Source organism: Leptosomus discolor, chromosome 19 (assembly GCF_034619465.1).
Source record: "Leptosomus discolor isolate bLepDis1 chromosome 19, bLepDis1.hap2, whole genome shotgun sequence".
Taxonomy (NCBI): Eukaryota; Metazoa; Chordata; class Aves; order Leptosomiformes; family Leptosomidae; genus Leptosomus; species Leptosomus discolor.
In genome coordinates this window covers 14,304,453-14,325,118 of record NC_141409.1, presented here as the reverse complement: position 1 = coordinate 14,325,118, position 20,666 = coordinate 14,304,453, and the positions used below count along the sequence as shown (strand labels likewise).

General features: G+C 45.0%; 1 protein-coding gene across 1 annotated transcript; it reads right to left on the bottom strand.

Moving 5' to 3' along the window:
• Positions 1-1,649: 1,649 nt before the first annotated feature.
• ZBTB43 (zinc finger and BTB domain containing 43) lies at positions 1,650-8,411 on the bottom strand. The gene has a single exon (XM_086475718.1). The coding sequence runs from the start codon at positions 8,376-8,378 to the stop codon at positions 6,984-6,986; it is 1,395 nt and encodes a 464-aa protein (XP_086331844.1). The 5' UTR covers positions 8,379-8,411; the 3' UTR covers positions 1,650-6,983.
• Between the last annotated feature and the right edge of the window lie 12,255 nt (positions 8,412-20,666).

Sequence of the window (20,666 nt, the reverse complement as noted above, 5' to 3'; positions counted from 1 at the left end):
GCAGCTACTCGCACCCGGAACTGATTCCCCGGCAGCTCTTCCGCTTCCCGGGGACGCGCACCGGCAGCGGGTGGAGCCGCCGCGGCCGCCCGGGCCGAGGGGCGGGGGCGCTCCGCCAGCACCGGGAGCGGCGGCAGAGCCGGGCCCTCGCCCCGCCGCGCGGCTCAGCAGCCTGACGGCGCGTGCGCCCGAGCCGCGCCGGGCGGGGTCCGCGCGGCGGGAGTTGCGCAGGGCCAGGCGCGCTCCCGCGGCCACTCCTCGCGCCGCCGGCCCTGCAGCGCGGCTGCCCCGGGGCGCACGGGCACGTACGCTCCTCGGGGGCTCCCGGCGTTCGGCCTCCAGCATAACGCGCTTTCAGGCACGCGCCGGCCGCGGGGACTTTCAGAAACCGGCAGGAAAAGCGTTGGGAGACCCTACGAACAGCTTAGCATTACGACAGAAGTCCTGATTTCTGGGATGGCACGATCTCCCGCGTTTTGAGAGACCAAATCCTTGTCCCGGAGTCTTGGGCACACTCCGGGCCATCCGTCGGGGCGCGCAGAGACGCGGTAAGGTTCTGGGAGAGGTCAGACCCCCGCCCGCTGCCAGCCGCCCCCTCGGTCGAGCCGCGTGGGCGAGCAGCTGCAGACGTCACTGGTGTGACGCTGCCCTGGTCACTTACACCAGCCGCTTGGGCCAGCTCGCACGCCTGCCGGAGGCAGGGCTGTCTCTCCCGGTAGAGCACGTGGAAGAGTCTTCAGGAATCGGGGCTCAGTGGTGACCGGAGAAAGCAGCAGCCTGGGGGAGCGTCCTGACCGGGGCATAAGTAACCCAAGTTCAGTAACAGACACACAAATGGTGTTTGTTCACTCACATCAACGGAAATCAAACGACTGGTGCCCAACAGACAGAATACTTTGGGCTTGTTCTTACATGCATTCAGTAAGCGTAACCAACAGCAACAGGAAATGAATTTGCTTCTACCATATTCCATTTAAAGCTGCTGAAGATGAAGGAGTGTGGTATGCAAATACTGATCTCCAGGAATTGGCTGAATGCGCTTTAAATGAGAGCGAGCCCGTTTTTTGGTTTCGATAGCAAGCACTCAGCTGCTGAGTAAGAAGCATCAGCTATGATGGTTCCATGAGGACCAAGTAGATGGAGGCTGGGAAAAGTAAAGTGTTCAGTAAGGGTACCTAAATCTAGTCAGGATGAGGAGGAATCCTCACAGGAAGATAATAGAAACTTTAATACTTCTTCACAGTATGAAATTTCTTTCATACTTGGACAAGAAAAAAACCCCACACGTTATCCATACCTACTTCAAATTTATCTGCAGGCTTTTTGGACGTTTAGTTGCTGTTACTATGAAGTCCGTGATCTGGAATTTTCCTGTCAGCCTGTAACTTTAGAGCTCACCACTCTGCAAAAAAGTTACAATAAAAGCTGTTTGATAAATTTGGACTAACATGGGAACTACCTACCTGAGCACCAAAGAGACGGGCCCGATTCCACAGATTCACTAACCCACTGTGTTATAAAAACCAGTTTTCAGTTTAGTGTTTTCTTAGGCTAGGCTGGCATGTTCTCAGTATTTCAAGAAGACGCATTACTAGATACACTTTTTCTTTATGTATTTAATAAAGTTATATATATCAACAACTTTTGGATTTGGACTTTTGTTTGAGCACTTATCGTTTTGGCAAAAGTGAAATATTAAATACTAGTACTAGACATGCATTCCTTTCATTCAAGCTTAAGAAAACATTTACAAACTTGACAGATAACATTTATTAAAACATGTTATACAAAAAAGGGGCATGGGACTCTTCTATAAGAAGAAAATATTGAACAGTAACATTAAATTAAAACCATGCTGTACAATTAGGACAGCAATATTTATAGACAAAACTATCCAACCTCTGCAATACAGGCATAACATCTCACAAAATATCAAGATATGCAAATTTACTATTATAAATGACTTGTTTAGAATAAAAACTTATAGCTCATTAAGGAAGATTCACTTGACTTGCATAAACAGTTACATTTCTGGAAGAAATATGGAATCCCATGAATAATAAAAAAAAAAGGAGCAGCAATCGACAGACACAGGCTTCAAGCAAAAATCGGAACTTACAATTTAATCACAATAAAAATATACCATTTTGTTTTCCAGCATCTTCCCCTAGGGCACTGACAGTTTACAGCTTATAGCTAAAGAAGCCTAGCTATCCAATGAAGCATTTAAATGGCAAACAACAACTTAACTTTGTTGTTTTGAAAAAGGTTCCTAATTCTGCTAAAGCAAAATACTCAATATACTGCTATAGGCTCTCATAATTCCGAGACAGGTCACAAAAATATTGAGATTACAAGACCTGTCGTGCCTCCATTCTTTCAGGCTCAACAATACAGGGACATCAAGTATTCTTTTTATAATGACAAAGCCAATACATCAGCCTTTGATCCTCTGCCTTGCTTTCGATACAGGACAAAGTTTCTCAACCCCAGAAACACCTCAGCTGAAAAAAAGCCAAGACAAAACAGTGTACTGACAGTACCTTCTAGAGTCTACCTGCTCACCCATAAAACAAACAATGTTTAAAAACCAAAACCAAACTCCAACAGTGGTGTGTGAAATATGAACCTCCTCCCTCAAAACGGTCAGATACCCACCAAAGCAGAGATCTTAACCCTGCTAATAGCTAAATTTTTCAGAATGGCAGTCACTCAGATTCCATGGTAATTAACATCTTAGTCACGGAATGAAAAGGAACTTAGCTGTAGTATCATCAGGTGTTCTTAGCACTGATGGGACAATGAATGGCTTCACAGTAGCAGGAAATTCTGAAAGCCTCCTGTGTGGACAATGATTCTGGTTTTGAGAAGACATTCACTTTACTACAGCCAACAGTGAGCAATATAAAAATGCACAGATGTTTCTAAGCTGTGTCATTAAAGGTGATGAAGCTTAAGGGAAGATGAACTAAATTCATCATATACATATGCATTCATATTATATATATATATGTATGGATCACTTCCCTCCTCCCCACAAACGAGAAGCAATTTCTCGTGTCTTGAACAGACTCCTCCATCAGCAAAGACCAAGAGCTTGACAGATGCTGCATCTGCGTATCGTGGTTTACTACATATGCGTGCACTGACCCCAAGTTGTAGGGTTTCAGGAGCAGGGGGCTGCAAGGGCAAGATGTGGCAAGAGGCTGCAAACTGCCCCGTGCTAGTCAAAACAGGTTCTAGCCTGCATAGAAATGGATGTCAACAATCCACTGCATGCCAAAACTTCCACCAGAGGCGCACACGGTGCCTCTGCTTACACACATTTACGAAGGAGAGGCAGCTGCTAGCAAGAGGTGCAGGGAGACATGTAAGGAGAAGATAGTCCTGGGGAAACACATTTGGAAACCCGTGGAGAAACTGAAGAGCTGCTCTTGGGAAAACACATGGAGATGGTGCTGAGGACATATAGAGAGACACATTCACAGAAGGACATGCTCCATGCCTGAGGAGATTCACTTCTGGCCTACAGCTAAGCCGTGCCACAGCAGGCAGACCTCTGAAGTAACTAAGGCCCATAGGAGAGCCAAGCTGGAACAGGCACGTCCATAAGGGACTGTAGCCCGGTGCCACCACAGTGACACCAGCCAGCCCAGAGCAGCAGAGGACACCTACTAAGACAAGCGAGTACGCATACAAGCCCAACCTCCTGTGTCACCTGTCACCTCACTAAAAGAATTGGCACGGGCTGAGTGCAACTCCCAGTGAAAACAAGGGAAACTGAGACTACAAAGGCAGGTTAGACTTGAGCCTGAGGAAGGGGGAGGAAAGATGTTTCCTTAAGAGTTTAAGCAATTTTTTTGTTATCTTTTCCCCCCCCAATACCTGAATCAGTGATTAGAAGTTTGTCAAAGGGCAATAAACTAAATACAGGAAAAATACCACAAGTCAACTGTTTCACCTGTGATAAGCAAAAGTAAGGATTTTAGACATGTATCTAAGCTTCCCTTAAACCATCAATCCTCTCAAGTAGTTCTCATGACACTCATATCAGTATTTTCCTGCAATCAATTGTGTCATGTAAATTACCATCAGAAAGTCCAAGTGCTACAAAATCAGTGGAGCAACATTTGTTGGCCTTTCAAGGCAATGTTATAATATGGGGTAAATCAGTAATAGGCAAATATTAAAAAGTTACTATTCATGCTAAGTCATTAAAAAAGGACATGGTTCTATAATATGATCTACTGGACCTGTTATAAAACCGTTAAAGTGTCTCTCGCAGTACATTTTATTTTAAAGCTTTACTTCAAAGTAATGTAACAGCAAATAGGAGTAATGTTTAACTTTGAAATGTCCCATATAAGTCATTCCAAGCTGGTAAAAGAAACAGTTTTGCTGGCAGCTCTGTAGGATGGTCTGGGTTTAACAGAAATAATTTTTTGCTTGACCATGGTTTTCAGCCTGGTGTTTCTGACCAGCCTTTTTCATGGTTAAATGGGAAGAGGCACCCTTAACCTTTTCATGCAACACTGAAGTGACAATTTGAAAGGGGTTGAGAACTAATGTAATATACAAGATCATTCTGGAAATGAGTATGAGAATACCTTCCCTCAAATGTGATGATGGTACTTGCAGAAATGACACCCTGTATGTAGTAAGGCCTTGGAGAATGGAAAAATAGGGCCACTGAGTGCAAGAACCCTTTCCTCTACACTCATGTAAACAGGCAAGCATTATAGTATTTTTTTAATATTAAAAAAGACAGTGTTAGCAGTGTGGAAACAAACCATAAAGGGAATATAATTTCTAAGTTTAAAAAACATACTTATAAAGTTATATGGTTTGTTTTTGTTTATTTTTTTTTTATTTTTAAATACAAAGTGCTTCTATACATTAAGCAGGTTACAGTGTTAGTCAGCAAATCCCTGTTTAGGTACCTTGATTACAAGGGTTATATATGGCCGCCATGGTATATTGTAGAGTTCAATTAAGTGCTAAGAATACAAACTCTGTGGTGCCGACCATTTGTGCCCATTGCCAGCAATGGGTTCATCATATTTGGGAATATCTGTTTTAACAAAATTCCATATGAAAAAATATCTGAAGCATTAGAAGATTAAGAATTAAGAGCCTCTTAAAAAAATTAAAGTTTGTAAGTAGAATGCCAGAAAAGAAGTTACAGTAATTACAGCCCACTGAGTAGCAAACCCCCAGCTTGTACCAGACATTCACATTCAGGATACAGTTCGGTTGTATAAGACAATTTGTAACTGGGAGGTCAAAACCACATCTAAATAGTAATTATCTTTGTGTGGTTTTGCTTCACCATACAGGGTCATCTGTTGAAGTACGTTATCCTGCATATTGCAGTATCTAATACATAAATTGGGGCCAGATAGGCTTAGGTCTTTGATGCCGGTTAACATTTTCCCCCATGTTACCAGCACTGTACTTGGACATCACCTCTTTCTATTACAGTCTATGTATGCTCTGAAGGCTCCTTCCTTTCTATAATGTGTTTCAGTAAACTACAAAGAAGGGTTAATTGCTTTTGCATAGGACTGCATTAAGCTTTCAACCCCAAAATCCTGTTGCCACCTTTACAACTGATGCATTCACTCTACCTGCAGAGCTGGCAGCATCTCTCAGAACCACAAACACTCCTCCAGCTATCTACAAGAATGAGCCCCCAGCATATAGATCTTCACCCTAACGAAGCAGAAGTGCCGCTTTCCCAGCAAAAATCCAGACTTCGGACATGAGCATGGTACCATGTTCTGCAGTACCACTGGCAGATCCAAATACCATACTTCCTACTTTTTTCCACAAGCAACTTCATTTGAAGAGGTAAAGAACTCTGGCTGCTTGTGATCACATGTAACCAGTCACAGTAGTTCAGTACCAAGAATCTGTACTATAGTTCTTACTATTCAAAGAATAAAGAATTAAAAGTATAAATACCTATCAATGACTAAATAGTTTTCCTAAAGCAGGTTTCTAAGACTAGATAGAAGTTCTCAAAGAAGTTTTTGTACCAATAAAAAGTCAATTCGTGAATCCAGAGTTTGGTACTTGCTACTGTAGTAAACCACAAAAATCTGAACAGAAAACTACCATTTAAAGGTTTGATTATTTTGCATAAGTTTCAAATGTCGCTTTTTTTTTTTTGACAAGACATACTTATTACACACACTTCGAGAAGCTCTCAGTGTAGCAATCAAAATGAAGTCAAGCCAAGAGTCTACAGCATTAGTTCCTAGAGGAGCAAAGACAAATTATACTTAATACAGACTGAAGTTTATATAGTGCTCAACTGTAAGTGCTTTACAGGCTCTAAATAGAAACTAGCACAAAATTAGAGAACATTTGTTTTACTGAAGACGGATAAATAATGGAAGACAGATAAAGAAAAGCCAAAGCATCTTTAAAACAGCCTTTCATTAAGCAATACAGCAAAGGCTATTTAATGATGTAGACTGTCTACCAAAGCATGTTAAGTATGTTGGCAGCCTCCAGTTTGAGGTGAAATTCCCTTTTTTTTTTTTTTTTTCCCATTAAAATGTGAATCATATAACCTGTTTTGGTCATCGTAGTTCTCTTTCATTAAGTAGGGCTACTTGAATTCTGCTTCATCTAAGTGTTTGCAGGATTTGGATCAATTTAGAGCTGGGTTTTACTGTGAATTTAGAAGACTCAGAAGAACAACAGGGCTTCTAAATACGGGCCGTCATTACAATCAATGTCACAAAGACCTTACAGACCTCATTCTGCAAGCACCTTTCAGAGTAACTATTTGCACTTCACACATCAACCACCTGGAATAATACTGGGGAAAGCAAAATAAAAGTTTGGTCTGTTTGTACCAGCATAATAATTAAAACTTGGGTTTTTTTGAGAATTTACAATAGCAAGTACCAGACATTATTTGCATAATTAGTTTATTTTGCTTACTCTACTAAACAAATGTAAGCACTAACGTCTTAGTTCATCTCAGTAGTACTCTGCTCAGCTTTAGAAGCTTGATATGACTTGGTACAAGAGGTCACATGCCGATGAAAACTGTCCCGCCACATAAATCTTTTCCCACAGATGTTACACTCATACGGTTTTATGCCTGTATGAATTTTCATATGGCCTACAAGATGGTGTTTCATTTTGAATTTCTTACCACAGACACCACAGCCATAAGGTCGAAGGCCAAGGTGCATACTCATATGCCGATCTCTCTGACTTTTGTGTGTAAAGCTTTTTCCACACTGACAAGGATACAGCTTATCAGCATGTGAGAATCCAGTGAGGGACGTTTCTTCTTTAATTCCTGTAGCCATTTCAATCCCTTCACCGTAGCCTGCTGCTATCATAAGATCCTGTCTGTGAGCACTTAAATTTCCATCTGCCCTTTCACCAGAAAATTCTTCCATAGAAGAGCCATAGAAGTCAACTTGTTCATCATAATTACTTTCATCTGCCTGTTCATCAAATTCTGCTTCCATCTTTTTGTCACCTATATGAAAGTCTTCAACACCTGAAGACTGGATTGAATGATCCGCCTGAACAGTATTCATGGATTCAGAAACTTGGTGTTCATCATAAGGATTATCAACACCTTCACAGTCTTGTTCAAATCTTTCTGGTTTCACGTGGATCCACCGCTTGTGAGACATGATGCTGGGTTTGCTATACATAGGTCTGGTGTACTGATACTCTGCACTATCACTAGTTCCTTCTTCACCATCCTGACTTGTCATTCCAGTGCTAAGTCTATCATGTTCTGTTGAAGAATTACTGGGAAGGTACTCATGTTCTGTCAGTTGACATGACAGTTCATCTTTAGAGCTCTCTTCTTCATTTTCACCATCCCTTAGTTCCTGCACTTTATGGAATTCCGTCTGTCCTCCAGAGCCGAGTTCAAAGGTTTCAACAAGGCCATTGTAACTACTGCTGCTCGGGGACTGATGATCGCTGCCATGATTCATCTTCTGACAGAGCACTGTTGGGTTTCCCTCTAACACTTCAGTGCATTTATCCACTACATGCCACATCTGAAGGAAACTTGCTGCTGTCAAGTAACTAACAATTTCTGGAGCAGGCATTACCAGCCGACCTGTATAGGTAGACAGAAGAATGTTTTCAAATACTCTTGGATTCATCACATCAGGCAGGACTATTCGCCTGCTGTTTTTCAGGAGAACCTGATCACAGAAGTAAGGTGAACTAGCTGCAAGAACAGCTTTGTGGGCTCTGAAGAGATGGCCCTGAACTACAATGGACACATCACATAATTGTCCTTGCTGGCGCTGCTGGTTTAACTTCTGCAAAATGGTGCTAGAAAAATCTGGAAATTCCACTCGAAAAGAGCTTGACCCAGACTCCATTTCATTACAAATTTAGTGTTGTGCTGCAAGAAAAAAAAAAATCAGAAATTCTGCTTAGTAAAGTATCAGTCTTCCACTTCCTTCTACACTTTTTCTTTTTTCTTTAACAAATAACACTTAAGCAGACTCATAAGGAACTCAACCCAACATTTTCTGGAACTTATGACACTGCTGTACTTGTACTTCTCCCACCCCACCTCATTTCTCTCTTTTCTGAAGGCTGCACAGAGGCCACAAACTGCTATGCCAGCACATTTTGGTGTGTTTCTTCTACCCGCGAGGACTTATCGACTATAGCAAGAGCTACAAACAGCATGTTAACCAGTAGAGATAGATGAAGCATTTCAAGCATGACTTTATGATAACAAAAACAGTTATTTGATTAAAGTATAGCAGTAGAGTTCTAACGCCAGGATGTCCCAGAGTTCATAACAGCATATGAAAGATTCTGCATTTCAACTGCCAACAAAATCATCTCACTGATCCCCAATAAAGACTGATTGTACCGTTATGAAATATTTCACTTTAAATCAAAGTTTTCAAAAGCCAATATACCGATTCATACGACAACAAAGGCAGCACAGATAGAACCCTAGTGAGAATGAAGCTTGTGGCTCTTCAAGTGGTATTTCCCTGTAGTTTTATTAACTGAAAGGTGGAATAGCAACACCTGGTACAGCTGCAGGGCTATAATCCAATCTTTTAGTTCTGAGTTTTTCACATGTTATTGTAACATTCCTTACTTTAAGAAAAACCTTAGAGAACTTAAAATGTTAGTCAGGAAAGCGATACCTCTGCTGAACAGAATTTTTTCTGCACGTACCTTGTGTATTTGTGACAACGCAACAATTATACGCTAGAAGCTCAGCTAAGAGCTCACAGATTTTAATGCTTGTATTCCCACATGATCCAGATGTCTTATTACAAAGTTAACACAGTCTTTTAAGCAGCAACACATTTCTTTAAAATGTCTACTTTAAATTTTATATTAAATTTTAGATAAATTTGAATGTTATTATCATTAGAAACAATGACAGAAATTTAAATGCCACTACAGAAGACCAACATTAACTGCCTGAATAAGTTAAACTTATTTTTCAATTTGATAATGATAATGCATAAATTGAATTCAATGTAATTCCAGAAGAGCCATCGAGTAGCAAGCACTTTTCCCCTGTCAAGTCCCACAATTTCTCGTAAGTGGGAAAGTGTCAAAGCTTTAACAAATGGGGCTGCACACCTGAGACAGAGTACTTAGTAAATTAGCAGATGGTGTATACGTACAGAATTTAAAGCACTTTGTTAATAGGGTGCAAAAATAGGATTTTCATTACAAACAGTCGGAGGACTCCGAAATGAAATTACATCTATGGAATACAGGACCAAGAAAATACGAATATGAATCCCTGCTACAATAACTGTAGTACTTCCCACACAGTTGTGTTACCATCAATAGAAAGCTGTTCATCTGGTGCATGGTGTTAAAACGCTGGCACATCTGCATGACTGACAAGCACAGACAAAAGCAGCAGCGTTTGCTTACAAAATGCAAACTACATGGGAGTGGTTATGTAAATCACTCCATATGTAATCCAAAGCTCATGGTTACACAATCCCTTCCTTACCATTCTGATCTGCCTTCCAACTCACATTCTTGACAACTCTCCCCCACTCCCCAAAAAACTCCGTGTTCCATCTCCAAAGTTTCAGAGCTAGAAAAGGATGACAAGCATACGGAGCAGAGCTGAACACAGACTATTCTCTGTTATCTGACATAAAGGTGAAAAGGGTTTCCACAGAAAAAAGCATGGGAGTCAGAAAGCCATCAAGACTTTTCAATACAGGCCCAAACTCCTTGCGAACAATGAAACTGGCATCTTCTGCAGAACTGTGAAGATTATGCTGTTAAATTTCCTTTTAATTTTTCACTAGAAGCACGTTATCAATCCAACTCTCTTATGAAGGTCTCAGATGAAAACAGACTGGGAAGAATAACCTGTTCCTTATGAAACCCATTTATAACCATAAATAATCACAGCAACACAGTCAAAAGAAAAAAGGTACCTTTTTTGACCACAGTTTCCTTCTTCAAATCTTACACTAATTTCCAATGCTGGGCAGCGGGCAGAACTGAAAGGACTGAATAAAGGTCCCATTTGAGGACAGTCAAACGACAAAAATTTAGTAATTGAGCACTATAATTTGTTGTACATTTTCATAAAACATTCCTGTTTCACTGGATGAAACAATTGTTTAATTTAAGGGGTGTTACCAGCTACCTGGGGATTCTCAGATTTAAGATGAGAATCAGCCATAATTCTAAATTTTTTTAAACACTTGGTGGCATGAGGCAGTTTTCCTAAAACTGCTGCCTCACCTACATCATGGGTGAGCAGTTACATTCTGCTGAGACAGTAACCAGGATGAACTGACTGAGGAAACAGTTGAAACTTGCAAATCCAGCACACCGCTACTTCCGGGTGCTTTGACCAAGCGTTATGAAGGAGGAAAGCCCTTTGCATCACAAAGCGTTCCTCCCCAGAGCGCCCTCGCAGCTTGCTTTTTGACAAGCTAGAAATGATTATGCATATCTTTCAACGAGCCCAAAAGCATACAGAAATTTCACATGAAAGTGTAAACCAGAAAATAGAATCATTGAACGGTTTGGGATGGAAAGCACCTTAATTCCAACCCCTCCACCATGGGCAGGGACACTTTCCACTGGATCGGGTTGCTCAAAATCGCACCATTTCCTCACCTTTCAAGCACAATAAAACGTCTAGGGACAGTCATCAACTCACCAGAAGTGAATTACCACAAACTGTCATATCTCAAGTGTAAATGTGGTATTTGGATTGAATACTACTACATCTATAACCCAGCTGTCGTATAACCACTTTTAGCCAGTCCAACAACAATCTGTGTGACTGTCAATACAAACTGTTTAGTAGTCGGAATGGTTCTTAATTTAGTAAATTAAACAGAATACTAGAAACAGCAGATTTTTCAACTGCTTCCTTGGAAAAGGAAGCTCTGAAAAGCTTGCAGTTCACCTGAGCTTCTTTAAGTCGTTCCCTACATAATAGCAGAAGACGACTTTTAAATGTACTGTCTTCAGCACCCCTCAGTTTTTTTCCCGAAAGCACCAGCCCTGCTGTGTACTCATACAACCATCCACTTCAGGAGACCAAATCAGCTACCAATGTTTTTCCAGAGAGTATAGAATACCATGCTCAATTGTTAATTTTTCATACTACTTCGCTTAAAACAACTTGATGTCATTAAGTATTTCAAACACTTATACCTAGTGTACATTATAAAAATCACTTTTTTAATCAATCACATTTTTTTAAATGCAAACTGAGTTCTTTACCTCCTTTCAGAATAGTCTCAGATTTAAGACTCTTTTTCAATACTCACCTACAAAAAAAGATAAGCCTTCAGGATACATTCAACTGAAGTTAAGAGACTCATGTCTATAGACCTTATTTAATTACTGCTAGCCTAAACCAGCTAGGACTCAGCATGCCGCCGCAGCAACGGCTCCTGGCGGGAGCAGACTTTCACACATTTTAAGTTCTCACGGAAACCAAAGCCATCAAAGTGTAAGTAACATATTTTCTATTACTAAAGCCATACACATTAAGAAAAATTTGTTTTTCCGAAGAGGTTTCACTTCCTCCATTTACGACGTGTCCCGTTTCTGCATTTTCTTTTCCCAACTCATAAAGAACAAAGTCTTTCTATTTTAATTAATAAAAAGCTGCAACATTGAGTGAAACACACAAGGCACAGGAATTACTTTAAGAAGTGCTACAGTTACTTCAGCTCTCCGTACGTCGAGCTTCTGAAGAAATTAATCTCTTCTGTCTGCCGTGGCAGCACCTCAGGACGCCACAGCGCCAGCTGCCGCGGCCGCCCCGGCGGGGCCCCGTCCGGAAGGCGTTATAGACCGCGGCCGCAGGCCCGGCCAGGCCCCGGCGCCCCCCGCGGCCGAGCGGCGGGCGGACCCGCCAATCGGCTCTGCCCCGAGCGGGGCGGGTCCAGCACCCACCTCCCGCAGCTCCTCGGCCCGTCGGGGAGAGCCGCCCCGGCCGGGAGGCGCCGCGGGACCCCTCCGGCGCGGCGGTGAGAGCAAAGGCCTCACTCGCCGCCCCACCCCGGAGCGGGCCCGCGGAAGCAGCCCCAGCGGCAGCGCGGCCTCCCGCGGGCCACGCGCGGGCGGCGTCTCACCTGCGGGCCCCTGAGTCTCTCGCATAGCGGGATGCGACCGCGACCCCGGCGCCAGCGGTCGGTGCGGCCGGCAGAGCCCCGCACCCCAGCCCGGCCGACGCCGGAAGCAGCCCCCCCCTTCCTATACGGAGCTTCCGCATCCCGGTCACATGACGCCGCGGGTCAGCCCTGCTGCTTCCTGCCTGCGAGGTGGTGCGGCGGGCGGGGCCGCGAGGAGACGCCCCGCCCCGGGCCCCGCCCCCCGACCCGCTCTCACACGGGGCAGCGGCGGCGCCCCCTGCTGGCGGAGCCCCCGTCAGCGGCGCCGTCTGGAGCCGCCGCGAGGCGGGGGGCGCTCCCGCCGCGGGACAGGGCCTGGCGAGGCCCCGCGCGGCCCCTCGCTACCGCGTCCGCGCCTTTCTCCCACGGCCGTGCCGGACGAGGGGCCTCTCTGCCCGGAGAGTCCCCGCGGGCCCTCCCCTCGCCGGGTCTTCGCGGCCTTTGGGCGCGGGGACGGCCGTTGCGCTCCCCGGCCGGGGGGACACCTCGGGCCTGCACGGACGGATCCCCGAATCGCGGGGCTTCCGGGTCGCCATGGCGACGCGCGAGGGAGCCGGACGGTAACGGCCAAGGGGCAGGGCCGGGTGCGGCTGAAGCGGCGGTGAAGAGGGGAGGAGGAGCAGGCCTTGGCGTGTGAGCGCTGCCGAGGAGTCCGGGGGGAACGGAACGCTCCCGCAGGAACAGGCGGCGTTGCGTACCGAGGGCCGGTCTGCGGCTGGCCTCGGCGCGGCGGGTGCTGTCGATCGCCCCCGGCCGCACGCGGAGCGGACCCGCCGCTGGCGGTGTGGCACCGGGCAGCCGCTCTGCCCCGCCGGCCGGAACGGTGGAGTGAGCTGGTCTCCCAAAACTAAATCTTAGACTAACGTTAGGGGGGAGCGGCTGAAGAGAGCTTTATCGTTTCATCGAAATTTTTCAGTTGCTGAAAAGTGTTGTTACAAGGCTGGGACTAATGTGTGCGCTATAATTTCTTATGAACAGCATGGAAAGCATTAACTCTTTAATGAGCACCAGACCTCTAAACCGAGTTGTGTTACATAAGGAAAGAGGCACAATCCAACAAGCCATCAAGAGCAGGTTACTTTACACATTTTGCAGAACAAATACAACCTAATGCCTTGAAAATGAGCAAAGCAGATACATTTTGGAGCAGAACAATAATCTTCCCCAGTCCAGCTTCCCCCCTCCCCTTTTTTTTCCTTGGCAAGTTAATGTGCGTTGCGGAAAAGGGTAACAAATGATAATACGCAACTTTGTAGGAATTTATCCACAGGAACATTTTATATTTACTTTTACCACATTGTGTGTTGTCTTAGTATGCCCTGAGGCATTATTTTTCTATTTATTAAAATGCATGCCTTTAATTTAAAGTTAGGACTTCTTACAACTCTTGAAGTGCTTCCTGTAATTTTCCGAGTGGGAGTTAATGTGTGTATACAAGGAGGCACTGAATCCCATAATGCCTTCTCCCTGCCTTCGAAGTGCGTGCTTTTCACATTCTTCAAGTCCATTTCTTTGGATTATTGTGGCATTCGCCTTTGATTTCCTGATGATCTAGAACCGAGAATCATTCAGCAAGAACTCCACGTGTAGAAATGCAGCACAAGATGAATGTACAGCAAATCACTACAATAAACTGTTGTGTAAAGGAGAGTGATGTTACCGTACGTATGCTGGGGGTGCCATTTACATACTGGCAGAGGAAAAATACGTTTTTTGGCCTGTCCTCACTCTACTGGCGTATGTGAGGTATGTGAGGATGGACAGATGTCATCCGTCCTGGTAAAGTGCATCCTTTTGTAAGCTTTTCCTTCCCTTCTAAACTATTCCAGTGCGAGGTTTAGACCAATATTATTTGTAGAATTCTTTTAATGGTGAAATAGTTGAATTGGGGAAACAGATGGTTGAGGAGCTGCTCCCGAAGTACTGTGCGTTGTTGCCATCCTGGCCATGAGAACAAAGTCTTAGAGCTGAGTCCCACTCCAAGTCTCTATCAAGGCAGGTGGAAGCTGAGAAATTGGTCTCGGGGGGTGATGGAGAGGGAGCTGCTCTGCTCAGTCTGAGTCCTCGTGCGGGCAAAGCTACCAGGCGCCCCAGCGTTATTTTGGACGTCGATGTTTTGGCCCAGTAGGTAGATTAAGAAGAGAAAGGGAGAAAGTGTTTGTGAGTTAGAAGACAAGATAGGGGGCGTGTAGGGGACAAGCCAAAATGAGAAGAGTGATGGCATGTTTTGTGTGCATTAGCTTTATAGGTGCCTGTGTTGTCCAGGGACAGCGTTCTCGGAACAAGCTGTCACTGCTCTTATTGGTGACGTTGGTTTAAAGATGCAATTGGTTTTGCATCTTGAGGACATTTGGGGTTGAACCAATATTGGGTGTGTAACTAAGTGCTGTATTGGGGGAAACAGTGAGTGAAAGCGATAGACTGGTCAAGAAGGTATCTTCTGCCATCAGTTTCAGCAAATGTTCTGCCGTGTTTGTCTGGGTATTAAGGTATATTGTATACAGTTAGATAAGCATTGCGTTGTTCTGTCTGTATTGTCAGAGCTGAAAGGCTGATTTAGTGATGAAAAGACAGAATGTGGTAAGCCAGAATTTAAAGAATACCTGTGCCTTGTACTGTGTATAACGTCTCAGATTACCCAGAGCGTGTCTACTGAATTTAATCCCGCTTGAAAACTGGCCTTAATGACACTGGTCAGGGGGCTCAGTTTCTGCAGTTCAGTTCCTGCTGCGCTTACTTCAGAAAGCAAATTTAATGCAAAATCGAGCACAGGAAAATAAAGAAGTAGCAGGAAAGTCACCAACATCACATGTAGTATACTGAAGAGATGCATTTGCCACTCACGGATTGTGATAATGCATAATTGCTTTAAAGATACCTCTTTCTACAGTTTAATTTGGGAGTTGATTTATTTTCTAATATAAGCAGTCAGTGAGAACAAAGTTGTTGCCATGAAATTTCCCTGAAGAGCCCTTTTCCTTTGTTCCACCGATGCTCTCCATCGCAGTTTTCAGCACTGCTGTGGCCCCCCGAGGAGGCGACCGCCCAAGAGCAGCATCCGATCCCGCTGTGCTAGCGGGGCCCTGGCTGTGCTCCCCCGTTCTTCACACGCCAAGGGCAGACCCCAGATCTGCCACAGGGCAGGAATGGTTCTGCAGTCGGACCACTCACTGGCCTCGCAATGAGCACGTAGGTGAACTATTCAAAAGTAAGGTGAGATTCCACAAGAGCGATTTAAAGGATGAAAACAGGTCAAAGACTTACTTTGAACTCTCCAAGCAAGCCTGTGGCCATCATGATAGTGTTATTGTGCCAGCATGTTAAGGGAATTTGTGACTCTACAGCTAGTTGTCCTATTTCTATCAGGAATGAAGCCTCAAAACGAAAGGTTAACACAGTTTTGGACAGTATCTTAAGACAGTAAGAGAGGCAACTGAGTACTAAGCATTTCGGGGAAAGTAAACTACTGAAATGTTATGACTCTTGCTATTAAGAGAGGGAGTTCAAGTCTAGCCTCTGTTTGTGCTGGGGGGTATGGCATCTTCTTGCCATCTTTAGGGATGCAGCAAAAGACCTGTGTCACCTCCGTGTGAGGAACCGGTGAGCGCAGCAGGGGTACTGCTGCTGTGTTTTTTTTCAGAAGTTTCTCATTCCGTTCAACTGTATAGAAAGAAAACATGAGTCTTCTTCGCAAGCAAAAACCCAGCAAAATCATTTTCAGTCTTAGCGCTACGTGGCATAAGCCGTGACCCTCTGTGCTTCCCAGTCTTGTCCTGCTCGGGTGCTCTGGGTTTACCTGGGAAGAACGATGGTTTTAGTTTTAGCTGCACGTGTTCTCCTTGGTGTTCCTCACGAAGTGGTCTTCAAGGGAAGGAAATTGCGGCTTTATGCATCTATAAAGCTGCGTGTCAGGGGACTCAATTTGCTGACATTTCTGTTGCCAGTTACCGAGTGTCTTTCAGGTGGTGACGTTTCAGTAGCTCAAAGGGGGAACGGCCGGAATTTGGGATACGGCCGCTGTTGCTTCAGGAACCTCCGCAGAAGGCTGCCTTTTAGGAGCCCGTCTGCTGGTGCCGCCAAACCGCGCCGGCGGTGCTGGGCTCCCGCTCGGGCGGTACCGCCCCGCCCCGAGGGCCTCAGGCGGGGGCCGGGGCCGCTGCCAGCCCCGTCCGGCCCAGCAGGTGGCGCTCGAGGCCGCGCCGGCCGCTCTCAGAGCAGCGCGGCTGCGTCCTGCGAGAATTCCCTCAGAACTTCTAAACATTAACATTTACTATATTTGGACTTTTTAAAAGAAAACAGACGATAATCCCTGGGTTTTTAAATTAGCCACGAAGACTCGTCACCCAGATGCAGCAGCCTCGGGAAGCGTCGCACGGGGCCAAACCGGCGCCGGGTCCGCTCGGGCCGGGCCCCGCCCCGCGGGAGCCGCGTCTCCCTCCCGCGCCCGCGGCGGCAGCTCTGCCCGACGCTCGCGCTGGGCCTCGGCTCAGGCGGCGGCCGCCGGGGCCCGTGCCCCCGGGAGGCGCCCCTGGCGGCACCAGCGGGTCCCCTCTGGCCTGGCTGGAGCCAGTGGACGCGTTAAAGCGCGGGCGGGCGAGCTGCTGCTGCGCGGGGCCGGTCGGGCCCGAGCTCGCCCAGCGTCGATCACGGGTGTCTGCCTGCCGTCACGCCTGTCTCTTGGTTCTGGCGTTTTGGTTTGGTTTTGATTTTCTGCAGCACGCGGCTGGCCATTGCTGGGTCCGAGCGGCTCCGTGCTGCTGGTGCCGGGCTGGTGGGCTCAGCCTTCACGCTGACGCGGGAGGGAGGTTTGGGGCTGGGGGCAGAGCGGTGCTGCACATACTCTTGACAGACCGGGTTAACAGGTTTTGCTTAACATTTTGTGTGTCAGAAAATTCCCATCAAGGAAGGAGTCATTGTGTGATTGGAAAAGGGTTCTTCGACCTTTGACAGGCTATCAAGCTATCAATAACATTTTAAATGGCTTTGAATCGAAGTCACCAATCTTTCCTTATAATTTCTTCTGAAAGTTGGCTTTGTTACCTGCTCTACTGTTTGCTTGGCCAAAAATTCTTTCTGATCAAACTAACGGGGATGATTATCTCAAGACATCGTGTCTTAATGGTTTTGCAGAACAGGTAGTGAAACAACTGTCCTGGACCAAATTCCAGATGTTGGCTGCAAAGGCCAACCCTTTCAGCTCTGAGACAAAGAGGGGAAAAAAAGTAGTAGTTTATTGGAAAGTCTCTTTATATGTGCTTCTGAAACAAGCAGTGTCAGGTACTGTTCTGCTACTCACACCACCCATCAAGAACTCTTTGGTTACAATTTGCTTTCAGTCAAGATAACAGAAGCAAAGACTTATTTCCTTATTTATAAGCAGAAAACACTTAATTTGTTAAAGAGTAAGTTTATGCCACCTTCCATAGGTTTTGGGTTTTGTGTTTGGAGGTTTTGTTTGGGGGTTGGGTTTTTTTTGGATGACAAACTGTGGTTGAGAGATGAAATGTAAACAGCTGACTGAAGCCTATGTTTTGGCCTGTGTAGAGGACACTGTGGTGCCACAGTTATAAGTGCAAAGTGTTGCAAAAAGTGAGTAATGATGCATAGAGCAGATGTGAAAGAAACTCACAACAGAAAAGAACTCAGCCCAACCTTCAGTAGCACAGACAGTAGTAGGGGCTTCCTTGGCTACCCTGGCAGTACTCATTGCATGTTCAGCATGCAGAGAAGAGGAGAGAGGATTCAGTTTGCTCCTGGTATGGGAGTCAAGTACTTTGGAATTTCTCTCTCAACTACCATTGCATTAGCTCTGCACCTTGTCGGGCCTGCCAGGTAGCTTTGCTAAACATTTTGGTAGGAAAACAACCATGGACCCCACTTTTTAGATGACAGATTTCTGTAAAGAGTCAACAACACAAATGCAATTGATACCTGCCTCAACAAGCTCCATCCTCTGGTTACAACAGCACCACAGTTCCCCAGCAGGAAGCCCAGACCAGCAAATCTCACAGGTCAGAATATCTCCTGACAAACAGCAGGTCCATACTGCAAACCAGGGCCTCGGTGAGATTCTTAAAAGCTCCTGCTACTTTCCCTGCTAAGTTAGTCAGGTGCTGATGATTATTCACCTGCCAGGCTCCTCCCCATCCTCTTCCTTGGAAAGGACTCTGCTCTGCATTGTGTAATAGAAGCCAGCTGGAATGGGGTACATGTCTGATACAGCTCGGAACTAAGGAGTAGAATTCTGAGATCGTGGTGAAAAATATCAAATCAAACCCTCTTTTTCTCCCCCATAATTTTGGAAGCTACTAAACACTTCTCCTTAGACAGACTTTTTAAATCTCTATTTCTACATTTACGTGATACGTAATCTTAAACGTGATTAAAACCAAAAAAACCGCATTATCCTCTGTCCTACATGACTTGTTGCCAGTCAGGAAGTCTTGCATTTTCTTCAAGTTTGAGGAATGTATATGACATTGCTCTTTTGCGTAACGCTGTCAACAGAAGATCTGGAATGTTATATTGGCTCAGCATTTGCACTGAATTAGCATTGGCAGTCCCTGCGAGATTCGGGATCCTATAGTGCCGAGTAACGAAACAAATGATGTTCCTGCCCAAATATTTGTTGAAAAAAGGATGCAAGACATGGCAGCTGGCTGCAGGACACTCAGTGGATGGAGTAAGTGGGAGAAGGGCATTGTGGCATGAGGAATGTATGATTATGATTTGAAATACAGACAAAATCATTCTGTATAGTTAACAGACAGACAGCACTCACTTCTTGTGTTAGTAGCAGAATGTTGCGCTGTGAACTCCTGTAATGATTTACTTTGCAGGGTTTCGAGAATTAACAGCTACTTTTGCTAGCTGCTTCTGATTTCCTGCTCCTGCATTTTCTTCACCAAAAAATCGTGTTCTTAAAGGTAAAATCTGCCTGCAATGCCAGTGATGATTAACCAGGAGCGTGGCCTGAAAAGCATTTTGGATTTCCTTCGTGTGACCGGTTCTGCAGTTACCGTGTAATCACGCTGGCTCCAGGAGCAGAGCTGCGGGGTCAAGGCTATTTTATTAAATCAAAATTTCTGTTTTACAAAGGAAGCAAATGGAAACAGCATTAACTATTTTTTGTATGTTTCACTTTTTCCTGAGGTTATAAAAGTTTGGATTGAACTAATGAATATAAACAAGTATATTACCATTTTTGGCACTTTCTGGTGTTTCCAGACACCTGTAAAGAGTGAGGCTTCAGTTTGGGATCTGCAGCCATCACAAAAACATAAAAGTTTCGTGGATACCAAACCAAATGCTGGAATTTTATTGTCTACTACTAGCATGTCCAAGTTTACTTTGCATTTTAACTGCAGCACAAACAAGGGCTCTAAGGCTAGTGGTTGTTATAACCAGTGGTTGTTATAACCAGTTGTTGTTATAACCAGCATTAAAATGGAAATAATAGAATTGTAAAGTATTACACAAAAATGCAGCTTCAGTTAGTGAGGTGTTTGTGTTAAGAAGTCCAGCTGAAGAGGTTTGCTCACAGCTAGGGGCACTGGAGCTTGCATATTTGACAGCATATATTTGGTCTCCCTCCTTTCTCCTAATTTTGGCGGATGCGGTGCTAATGCAGTTCATATCTTTCAGAGGTTGGGTATTTGATAAGTGTGTCAGATTCCCAGGTTGGTTTTGTTGTGGATGTTTTTGGTAGCTGGTTTTGTTTTCTCTGGTGCTTACTAGGTGAATGCACTGAGAAGGCAAGAAGTAGAACGCTGACTAAAAAGCTGGTTGGCAACTCAGCTGACCTCTTTCTCTTACCAAAGATCTTCTGCAGAGATAAAATAACTGGCCCGACTTACAGACTGGTTATTCCTTGGGCACTAATTGCATGGAGGCTGCAGGTGGTTCGTAAGCTTCTCTCTCTTCATGTTTTTTTAAGAAGAATGAACTTAATTTAAAAGAATGTTTGCCTGTTGGCTCTTCCCGCCGTTAGCCTGTGGGGATGTTGCCTGGTGGCTG

Excerpts from the sequence above, each read along its gene's own strand:
- ZBTB43 (XM_086475718.1), bottom strand. The coding sequence starts at position 8,378 with ATGGAGTCTGGGTCAAGCTCTTTTCGAGTGGAATTTCCAGATTTTTCT.